We start from the raw sequence: 12,061 nt of genomic DNA on the forward strand, positions 1-12,061 counted from the left end.
TTCACAGTTTACAGGCTATTGTCACCTTATGGTGCTTCTTGTTTTTTGTTTATTTATTTATTGCTCTATAAGGTTATAATGGAATAAATATAGGCCTTTAAGGAAATCCATGGTTAACGGTGAATGACAGAGGTAAATAGTTTATAGCTAAATGTGATCAGATGTGGTAAAACCAACATATTTTACATTATATTTACATTTATGCATTTGGCAGATGCTTTTTTCCTTCCAAAGTGACTTACAGGGGAAAAAACAAAATAAAAGAAGAAAATACAAGAATAGATTAAAGACATAAAATTAGCTGTACAATGAAAAACAGTGTTGTACAGAAGAATTTTTTTTAAAAAAAGCAAAATTGGATTGATTATTTTCTAGATATAGTTACGGTGGAGAGGTCAGTGGCCCGGATGCATGCAGCCAGTCGAAAAACGCTTAGTATGTGGGATGGTGTTTATAATATGGTTAAAGAAAGAGTGCAATACAATTGTCTATGAATATCCTGATCACTATTCTGTTTATATCTGTAAATTATATTCTTTTTCATCTATATACATGTATTGGTTTTTATTAGTTGGTTTTCATATTTTCAGATCCAGGTTGGGTTGGTATGGGGGTCGCCATTGGTTCTGGGGGGATGGGGTTTATACTTTGTGTGTCACAAAATCTTATATCATAAAATGTGAATTTCTTTCTTTTTCTTTTGTATTGTATTTCTGAGATGCACAATGAAAATAAATACAAAAAACTGATCAAAAAAAAAAAAAAAGCAAAATGATAGACTACAATACAAGAATAGATTAAAAAGACATAAAATAGCTGTACAATTAAAAACAGTGAAATAAAAATACCAAGTAAAACCATAGAATAAACATAATAATACATTTAAAATGGAATGGAATTTTAGAGTTTATCACCTCGGAGTTCTGTGTGAAACGCGTCTGGGTACACATCCAGAGTCAGATTTTGGCTCTTTTTGTTTTGTTTTGTTTGTGATTTTGTGCTTTTTGACAGTTGATCAAAGAAAGAAAAGAGGAACAAAACAAAGGTCTCTTGTCAGAGCTTCACCAGTGAATGCAGAACCACATTAGCACTCTTTAGATTTATTACACAAGCTATTTATTATTTTGCTGATAGTGAAGCGATATAAAAAAAGCAGATAGATAAAAGGGAATTTACATGTACCAAAGGTCATGGGACTGGAAACTTAATGTCAGCAAAATAACCCTTTTATCCACCAGGCCATTCTGAGCTGATGAAGGAATGTGTTCACTCTGTACCTAAATAGAAACAATTATAAGTTTCAGTTCCGATCAACAATATGTAATGTGGAAATGATGCATCACTAATATGAAGATCCAAAGAATATAAGAGGCACATTTCTGCAGAACAGAGCTGCACACTGATGTTTGGGCATTAAGGTTTGCTCCTGTTTTAGTTGTTTACAGCGATATGCAGAGGAATTCGAAATCAGTATGTCATAAATGTGAAATAATCAAACTGTCGAATCGTTTACTTAATGTCAGAAACCAGGGTCATGAGAACTTTTTTTCCCCCTCTGGAGTATGTTGCACAGAGCTTCATTCTGGAAGCTGAAATTATAATATATTAGCATTGACTGTGCAGCGCAACCACAATCAAAAGAAAGTTATTTGCCAGATTTGAAGAGAAATGGTCCCAATTAATTATAAATAACAAAGAAAGACTATGTTGAAATCTGTCAGAATTAGGAATTATGATCCTGAACCTGATGTTACAGCAAATTTATCAAATAGTAAAATCATCCAAAAATAAAATTAAGCTCTTCTATAAAATACTTCTCACAGCAAATAATCTCAGTTTTGTGATTCATTAGGGTTTTTTTTCCTAAATTAGTACTTACTGTTGTGAACAGCATCAAAATGAAAAAAAACCTCACTTATTTAAGGTTTAAGTCATTGAGTTAAGGTTTAAGTCATTGATTTAAGGTTAAAGTCACTGATTTAAGATTTAAGTCGTGAAATTAAGGTTTAAGTCATTAAGTTAAGTTTTAAGTCATTGAGAAAAGGTTTAAGCCATTGATTAAAGGTTTAAGTCATTGATTTAAGGTTTAAGTCATTGAGAAAAGGTTTAAGCCATTGATTAAAGGTTTAAGTCATTGATTTAAGGTTCAAGTCATTGATTTAAGATTTAAGTCATTGAGTTAAGGGTATTAAGCCACTGATTAAAGGTTTAAGTCGTTGATTTAACATTTAAGTCATTGCTTTAAGGTTAAAGTCACTGATTTGAGGTTTAAGTCGTTGATTTAAGGTTTAAGTCACTGATTTAAGGTTTAAGTCATTGAGTTAAGGCTTAAGCCATTGATTAAAGGTTTAAGTCATTCATTTAACATTTAAGTAATTGATTTAAGGTTTAAGTCACTGAGTTAAGGTTTAAGTCACTGATTTAAGGTTGCCAAATGTGCCAAAACAACACGGAAAAAAGGTACAGTAGATGATTAAAACTGAAACACTGACTAATACTTTGGAGTTTTGTCACAGAAAAATGTATTAAAATTAATAATTACAGAAAACTACCTCCATAAATGATCAATAAATGTAAAATATACTAAATGATTGCATTTCATGTTTTTTTTTAAGAGGTGTTTTTTGCTGTTCAAAAATGAATTCATACACTCTGTTACATACATCTTAGATCCTTCAGATAACATGATTTTAAGAATTAGAAGCATGCACATGGCATACAATATAATAAAAAGAACACAAGAAAACTATGTAAGACATATTTTATGTACAGTTTATGTGAAGTTTTTCCACGCTTGGCCAATAATGACTGCAACAAAACTCTTTAAATAACACCACAAACATATGTCGTTGCCTTATAACCGTTGTTGGACTGCTGTTACCGCCTTAGTTCACAGGATGAGTAACCATGTTGGACCACGAAGAACCTCAACATCCTGTTTCCTGTGTGTGTGTATGTGTGTGTGTGTGTGTATGTGTCATGTTGAGCTTTTGTGAGTCACAGTGAATAGATGAAAAACTGTAACCCTTGTAAGTTTGCATTAAAAAGATTCTTTTCCATCGAGATCAACTTACAGTTTATTTGAACTCAATGTGAGTCTGTGCCAAATCTCAAACCACCTCAAAGAACAGACCCAAAAACTAGTTCCAGAACAGTGTCAACACCCAACTGGTGAAAAACCTGAAGCTGGTTCTACATTTACATAACCACGAGGAACTGGAACTTTATGACTAACGTCTAAAAAGTGCTGTTTTGTTTGCCTAATGCAAAGACATAAAAAAAAAAAAAAAAAAAAAAAAAGAAATGGCAGAGAAGCAGTGGAGGTCTGTGGAGGAAGTGTTTTACTGTTGCATAATATATTGTTGCCGTTGAGTGGAAATCTCATAAGTCTTTTTTTTTTTTTTTGTCATAAAGTGATTCTATTGGTCAATCTTCGCGATGGCCTGATGGTTTTAGAAAGATTTCACCAATGAAAAGTGTTGAAAATGGCTTGTGACTACATCCCTGAACTGTACTCATTTATTTACAATATACATTGTTTTTCCAGTTTCCTAAAAAATAACCGTTTTGGACATAAGAGGTTTCCGCCCAGCAGCAACGGTATGTTTAACCCTTTCATGCATGAATTATTAGAACCTTTGTAGAGAGATCTTCTCTTGAGTGTTTTTATTCCTCATTAGGCATGAAAAAACAATGCAATTGAGTTTTGTTTTTTTTCCATGAATTTACAAAAATGTCCACCTGGCTACACCATGCATTTTATTCTTAAAGCACAGAAACATGTATTTAAAATCCAATATCAGAAAGTGACATGAAAACAATGACATAAAAACATTTTTAATGCTGCTAATCTGATGTTTTCTCACATTTGAACATTTTCTAATACTAGTTATGACTCACTGGATTGATTGATTGATTGATTGATTGATTTGATTGATTGATTGATGTATTTATTTCGAATATGAATGTCAAAACAGAAGAAAATAACGAAACAAAACACTTAAACATAAGACAGATAACACATTCGAAAAGCAGTGAGAAGAAGCATAACTTATAAAATCCCACTCCTTCTCTTGGAATAATTAATAACAGTAATAATCTTCCTAGTTCATGGAGATAATATGCGGAAAAAAAAAAAAACCCATTAAAAAAAAAGTTAACTATAATCTAACAATTAACAATTGATTTAAAGTTAAACATATCACTGTAGATCAGATTTATCAAGAACAGCCAAGTTACAGTAGTGGTCTGAATGTCAGTGTATTGGATGGTGCATAAGTGTGTTGGCTGATTATGCAACTAAAACAACAAAACCTGTGAATATACAAGAGAACAGCTGTAGAATAACTGTCCACTGGAGTGACCATTATGCATGAAAAGGTAAAAAGACCTTGCTGAGATATGCCTGTTGTAAACTTCCAAATTATACATAGCAGATAAAGAAGTAACCGCTGATGATGACAGCACACTTTAATGTTTATGTCACACTTTCTATCAGATCCATGTGTACAGGGAGTATCTGAGAACTGTGTTTAACACCATTTTAGTATAGATACCATGTGTGTGATCCTGCATTTTCACTGAATCATCCCTCTTCATTTCTGTCACATCACAGTGTTTGCAGTAAGAACTCCCTGCTGACATCTGTAACCTTTTATACATACTGTCTGATGGTTTCCTGACATATGGACCAGGACATGTAGCCTTATATAGTATTACAAGATAACTGCTATTTAACACTGTCATTCACTAGTCGCTTTTCCACTGACCCTCAAATGGTGCAAAAATAACTTGCGCATAAAAATGTACCTAATGAAAAAACAATTTTGTCAAAAGTCTCAGTTTTCAATAAAAAGTTTTTGCACTGGCAAGAGGTGGTTTTTCAGGTGTAGCACAATTGGTATATCACACAAAACTGCAATGGAAAGACCTTTTCTCATAGCTAGAGTCAGGTGAATTAAAAAACCGGACGTTGATAGATGTTACAACAAGCGAAGAAGAAGAAGAAACATGTTGCAGTATGTGTGGACACACCAGGAAAACCAATCATTTTTTAATGTAGTACAAGATAGAGAGGTAATATATAATAATAATAATGAATATATTTGTAAATCAACACCATATTTATGTTCGTCATCATGTTTATGGAATGACTTCTCGTGTCATCTCGCGATAATAAATAAACAAATCATCGCATTTGTGATTTAACGGAAAAACTGACTTTACGCACTTCTATTTTTTTGACATTTAGTAAATATTTGTAAAGTTTTGCGCAGATGTCCAATGGAAAACCAACTACTGTCTCCATTTTGTTTTTAATCTTACCTATCTAACATCACACTTGCTATTTTTTGTTTTCAGATTTGTATTATCTTTGCTTACCTTCAGGGAGTGTTTGAAGCTGTAGGATGGCGTCTTCTCGTGTCCGTCTGTGGTCTCCTCACGTTTCTTACAGAACAGCAGCATCTTGTCGTACAGGAACAGGTGCCTCTGCATCGGCTTAAACCTGGCCAGATCCTTCACCTGAAATCAGTTGATCACTCGGTCAAACCCCTTAGCTACTCAGCTAAAGCGTATCTCTTCATACCACAGTTCACTGAGGACCAGTGTTGTGCAAGTTACTTCCAAACTGTAATACATTACAGATTACTTGTTACTGTTATTCAAAAGTAATTCCTTACCTTACAATAATACGGTCTCAGAATTGTAATGCGTTACATGACTACCTTTTTTGCTTTTGAGTTACATACAGACTCTCATAAATGGTACCTGCACAGCAGGACCCCCCCCCCCCAATACAAGAGATAGGAGTGCCTTGACACATAAATTTGTGCCCTGAAGTAGGGCTGTGCAATTAATCGAAATTCAATTACGATTGCGATTATTACACTCAACGATTACAAAAATTATGTAATCGAGAAAAAACGATTATTTATTTGGAGTTGTTTTAATTCACTCGCACACAAGCTACCATGAGCTGCTTGGCCCCGCCCCCCTCTAAGCTACCGCTGCCAGCTAGCCGGCAGGTCCACCCCACCAGGAAAGTTACACCTAGCGGTCTTGAAAAATGGCAGGAGAAAAGAGCCAAGTCAAATTCAATTGTATGGAATCACTTTGGGTTTGATGAAGAAGACGAAGAGCAAAAACACATCACAGGCAAAAAGTGTTTCGTAGTTGTGTCCGCACCGACTGGTAACACAACAAACCTTTTAAACCATCTAAAGTTTAACCACCGCCACCTTTATGATAATCTTATGAAAAACCAAAACACACAAAAAAAAAAAAACAACTCCGTCTACAACTTCATCCGCAATGCAATCTTCAATCTCCGAATCTCTTTACGCTGCAACTCCCTACTCATCAACATCGGAGAGACACCAAAAGATAACAGAATCCACTGTCCATTACCTGGTTAAAGGTATGTGCTCCATTAACACCACTGACAACTCGGGCTTCAGACAAATGGTGAATACACTGGACAAACGCTATGTTTTGCCTTCAAGACATCATTTTACACGAGCTGCTACTACACTGAACATACTTGAATTCATAATTTGCACTTTACGTGAGTTTTTTTTTTATTGCTCCAGTTCTATGGCAAGTCTATAGCAGTTTAATTCCAGTGCACTGTTTGTTTACAAAAGGAAACATACTTGAATTTACAGCATATTTATTTGCATTCAAAGATTTTTTTTTGTTTTGTACAAAAGTGAACATACTTTGTTTTAGTGTTTAAATGCTTTATTTATGTTTAAAGAGTATATTTTACATTGTTTTGCAGGAAAAAAATAAACAACTTAAAGGTTAACAAATAATCATTTTCAATAATCGTGATTTCAATTATTGCTAAAATAATCATGATTATCGTTTTTTCCTATAATCGAGCAGCCCTACCCTGAAGTACAAGTGGACAGATAGCTCAGGAAGTAATGCTACAGTCTACGACAGGGGCATTCAAATCTGGTCCTCGAGGACCGGCATCCTGCATGTTTTAAGGCTCATTTATGTTCGCTTTACATACGTAAATAGGTTCATCCGTTTCTAATATTGTCATGTGCCTTCATGCTTCCATGCGTCCTATACGTTGATATGAGTGTTTCTCAATCAATCCACCAGAGGGCGCCACTCTTAACATACTGGCCAAATACCACAAAGAAGAATAAAGTTTTTTGAAAAGAAGAAAATCAATAATAACAAACATGATGACGACAGAGGAGGTTTTACTAATGTGGATACTAATGCTAATATTGAGAAGGGTAGCTGTCATAAATACACTACCAGTCAAAATTTTGGACTCACCTGGTTTTTCTTTATTTTCATGACTATTTACATTGTAGATTCTCACTGAAGGCACCAAAACTATGAATGAACACATACGGAATTATGTAGTTTAAAAAAAGTGTGACATAACTCAAAGCATGTTTTATAGTTTAGATTCTTCAAAATAGCCACATTTTGCTATCATTTACTGCTTTGCACATTCTTGGCATGCTCTTGATGAGCTTCATGAGGTAGTCACCTGAAATGTTTTCCAAAAGTCTTGAAGGAGTTCCCAGTGATGCTGAGCACTTGTTGGTCATTTGTGGTCCATCTCATGTCAGAGAAAGTGAGTCCAAACTTTTGACTGGTAGTGCGTGTCGGTAGTTTTTCACTAACTCACGCAGTTAGAAAGCCACTATTTATAGAAAATTATTCTGTTCAAATCTCAACACCGCCTCCACAGTTCCCGGTGATACTTCTCCGTTTCATTTGTCCAGGTATGCAACGGCAAGCTCCAAACGGACAGAATTACGCATGTAATGTACGCGGGGGATGGACAGAACGCTCCGTCAGTATCCATCTGTGTCTTTATTGTATAGCATAAATGAGCCCTTAGATATCACACCTGGAAGCCATTACGTCGTTACCAGGCTTCTGCAGAGCTGGATGATGAGCTGATCATTAATTGAACCAGGTGTGCTGGAAGAGGGAAACATCTAAAACATGCAGGATACTAGCCCCCGAGGACCGGATTTGAATACCCCTGGTCTACGATGTTGGAATCCCAGCAGGAACGCTTGCATTTTTTTTTCAACATTTGACATGTTCAAACAGGGGACAGGGCCAAGGACGCCGGTAGATAAATTCACAGTTGATAAAGAATTCAAACTGGTCATAGAATCGTTAGCTTACATTGTCATTGCTGATCACAGGGATCATGCTAACTAGCTTCCAGAGGTGGAGAATCCCAGCTCCATACAGTTAAAGTCCTGCCATGTATTTGTTCCAACCATTCACTGAACCAGGCCTTTTTGATGAACACAACTCCTCATCCAGGTAGATGGAATAATTAATGGAATCATCTGTGTTAAGTGAACAGCTAGAACCAATACATGGTAGGACTTTTACTTTATGGAGCTGGGATTCTCCACCTCTGCTACACTGCAAAACTCAAAATTTTACCATTTCTCATTTCTAGTCCAAATATCTCATCACACTTAAAAAAGACATAATCACTTAAAGAGTAACTTTTCAGTGAGATATAAGAACTTTTTTTAGACAATAGATCTTGAAAATCTTATTTCAAGAAATCTTATCAAGATAATTTTCACTTGTTCCATTGGCATATTTTTTTTGCTTTTTTAAGATTTTTTGCTTAATTCAAGAATTTTTTTTTTTTTTTTTTCTCAATTCAAGCAAAAAATCTGCCAATGGAAAAAGTGAAAATTATCTTGGTAAGATTTCTTGAAATAAGATTTTCAAGATCTGTTATCTAAAAATAAGTCCTTATATCTCACTGAAAAGTTACTCTTTAGGTGATTATGTCTTATTTTAAGTGTGATGAGATATTTGGCCTAGAAATAAGAAAAATACACTTGGTAAGATTTAGATTTTTGCAGTGTAACTTCTGTAAAGCAGGGTAAGGGTTAGTAATGAGCATACGTCCATGTTGTGAATATACAGTCTTCTGTCATCTTCACCCATTGGCTGAACACCAACAGGAAATAGAACTGTCCTGTCACATTTTTGATTCCTTAAGGTCACACTCTGGCTGTTTTTTGTTTTGTTTTGGGTTTTTTTGAGCAATTAACCCTTTCATGCACAAATTATGAGAACCTTAATCAAAATTTTTTCCTGAGTGTTTTTATTCCTCTTTAGGCATGAAAAAAACAATGTGACTGAAAATTTTCTTCTGAAAAATAAATAAAAAATAAATAAATAAATGAAATAAAAATAATTGAAAAAAAAAAAAAAAAACATTAAAAAATAATAATGAAAAAAAAAAAATCTTATGAACCTATTTTTCATGAAGTTGCAAAAATGTCCACTCAGCTGGACACCACACGTTTAATTTTTGATGCACAGAAACATGTATTTAATGATAAATTGTGTGAAAACTATGGGGAGGCCTTGTGATTCTGGGGGTTTATGATCAGGAGAGAACTACATAATGTTACCAATTCATGTCAGAAAAGATATGTAATGTCTTAAAACATTAATAAAGATATGTGTAAAAAACAAAACAAAACAAAACAAAAAAACAACGAAAAGTACAACAAAATCCATGAATATACAAGAGACCAGCTGTAGAATAGCTGTCCACTGTAGTGACCACTATGCATGAAAGGGTTAAATTATGAGCGCAAAGTGTGTTGTAACGCAAGCACTACTGAACATGTACTGAGTAAAAATTGATTACTAATACCTTACACTATTGCCTTTCAGCAAAAAGTAATCAGTAACTGTAATGCATTACTTTTGTAACTTGTTACTCCCAACACTGCTGAGGAGCTAAACATGTTCCTGTCTGTTAACCATCAGCCTCTGCAGCTCCTGTCGTCTTCAGCAGCTACATGAAAAAAGAGGCCTCAGCGGACATAATGTATAGAGTCAGCTTCTCATCAGTAACTGGTCTTTACTTGTTCTTTCTAAGAGTGAAATACTATTGATTCCGTGGGTTAAAGTACCCGCTAACAGAAAAAAAAGCCATGGATTTTTTGGTGCACATCACAGAAGTGACAGAAAAAGTGACACTAGACATTAATGAAATCAGAAGTAGCTTGTAGTCAGCGATGTAACACCTGCATGAACACCAGCGTAGCCCTTTAAAGCAGTTCCCTCCTGCTCACGTCAAAAGGAAGCACTTGATAACGCAGCGGTAACATGTGTCTGAGTTGCACAGTGGTGTAGTACCTTGCTGTGGCCTTTCTTGTGGTCCGTCCAAACGTTGAAAGATCCCTGCATCAGCAGCTTCCCCAGCTCACTCAGGTTTCCCTGTGAACGTCCACACACAGTCTGTCACACTTTGTGCCACTTCTCATTACAACTACAACTGACATGTTATGAGCACTGTTCTGCACGAGGGAAGTTATAGGAAAATGTAGAATCCACAGATGATTCAAAATATTATAGAGCACAGGTGTCAAACATGCGGCCCAGGGGCCAAATCTGGCCCGCCAAAGGGTCCAGTCCGGCCCTTGGGAGGAATTTGTGAAATGCAAAAATGACACTAAGAAATTAACAATCCTTTTAGTTCAGGTTCCACATTCAGAACAATTCAATCTCAAGTGGGCAGGATTCAGTAAAATACTATCATAAAAACATATAAATAATGACAACTCCAAATTTTTCTCTTTGTAAATGTAAATATTTTCATGTATTTACGCTAAAACAAAGTATAATTTCGCAAAAAATGTGAATAACCTGAACAAATATGAACAACCTGAAATGTCTTAAATGAAGTTAGTACAATTTTTAACAATATTCTGTCTGTTACTAAATGTTTTGTGTGTTTGTAGATCCACTGTGATCTGTAGGTTATAATGTACATGTGTAATGATAAACTGAGGCGTAATATTGTTAAAATTACACTTATTTTTTCAGTTTGTTCATGCTATTCACATCTTTTGAAAGGATAGTTTGTAGATGTAAACCTTTTCATAATGTATATGTACTTTTTTCGTTCTAAAACATAGAGAAAAGTTTGGAGTTGACATTATTTATATATTATTATATTATTATTTTACTGGTCCGGCCCACTTCAGATCAAATTTAGCTGAATGCGGTCCCTGAACTAAAATGAATTTGGCACCCCTATTATAGAAGAATGTGTTTTGTTCATTAATACTTTGCCTTAGAATGAATGTTTTCTTAAAGTGTAGGGCTGCGTGACTCAGAGGTCAATCCAGATGTTGGGTTTTTAACCTTCCTTTCTTTTTCTTTAATGATTAACACACTATTTTCCTGCAGGAGGACCCACAAAACCTCATTCATGTGTTTGAGGCTTCCAAAAACTTAAAAACAATGTGATATGACTCATGATGACTCTAAAAGGTAGAACTAAAATATGTATCTAATGAAAAAAATCACACAGTAAAAGTAGTTGTTTACTCAACTTACACACTTAATAGAGCTGCACAATATATCGCTTGACCATCAACATTGCGATGTATGTATGCGCAATAGTCACATCACAGGTCCTGCGATGTAGGAGGCAAATGAACCCAACATGTTCTCATTTCTTTTCAACGGTACCTGACACACACTGCACACAGCGATCCACCAATCACAATCATTCTTAATCAGTTTGGAGTGAGTCGCTGGTAACAAGATTAAAAAATGAGCAACGAACAAGAGAAAATCACCGTAAATGAAGACTTGGTGCCAAAAAAGAAAAGCAACGTCAGTTATCTGGAATTATTCCAGCTACAAGAAGGATGATACTGAAACACATGTTCTGTGCTGACATTGTCTTGCACCTGTTGCCACAACAACTGGTAACAAAACTAATTAGTTTGACCATTTACATCGAGGCCACACAGCTATTATATCCTCCTGAGTATTTTTTCATATTGCAACATATATCGCAGGGTTAAAAAAAAAAAATCACAATACCAGTTTTTTCCAATATCGTGCAGCCCTAACACTTAATATATTTACCTAAAGAATAGCTAAAGCCTACATTTTAAGTAAGTACAAAATGGAAAAGTATTACAAAACCAATGAAGAGGTTCTTTATTACTTCAGTTTGTTAATAAACTAAACAGTGTGAAGAAAAATATAAGTAACATCACCTGTAGTA

At 34.9% G+C, this 12,061-nt stretch overlaps 1 protein-coding gene across 5 annotated transcripts in view; it reads right to left on the reverse strand.

Annotated features, from left to right (window-relative positions):
• Positions 1-12,061, reverse strand: part of mcf2l2 (MCF.2 cell line derived transforming sequence-like 2) — a 241,474-nt gene that overhangs the window by 72,189 nt on the left and 157,224 nt on the right. For all 5 annotated transcript variants that reach the window (XM_030133254.1, XM_030133256.1, XM_030133255.1 and 2 more), the window contains exons 22-23: positions 10,174-10,254; positions 5,383-5,523 (exon numbers count right to left, since the gene is read on the reverse strand). In XM_030133254.1, coding sequence (XP_029989114.1) covers positions 5,383-5,523; positions 10,174-10,254 — 222 coding nt within the window. The remainder of the gene's footprint in view (positions 1-5,382; positions 5,524-10,173; positions 10,255-12,061) is intronic.

This window comes from Sphaeramia orbicularis, chromosome 4 (genome assembly GCF_902148855.1).
Source record: "Sphaeramia orbicularis chromosome 4, fSphaOr1.1, whole genome shotgun sequence".
Lineage (NCBI taxonomy): Eukaryota > Metazoa > Chordata > Actinopteri > Kurtiformes > Apogonidae > Sphaeramia > Sphaeramia orbicularis.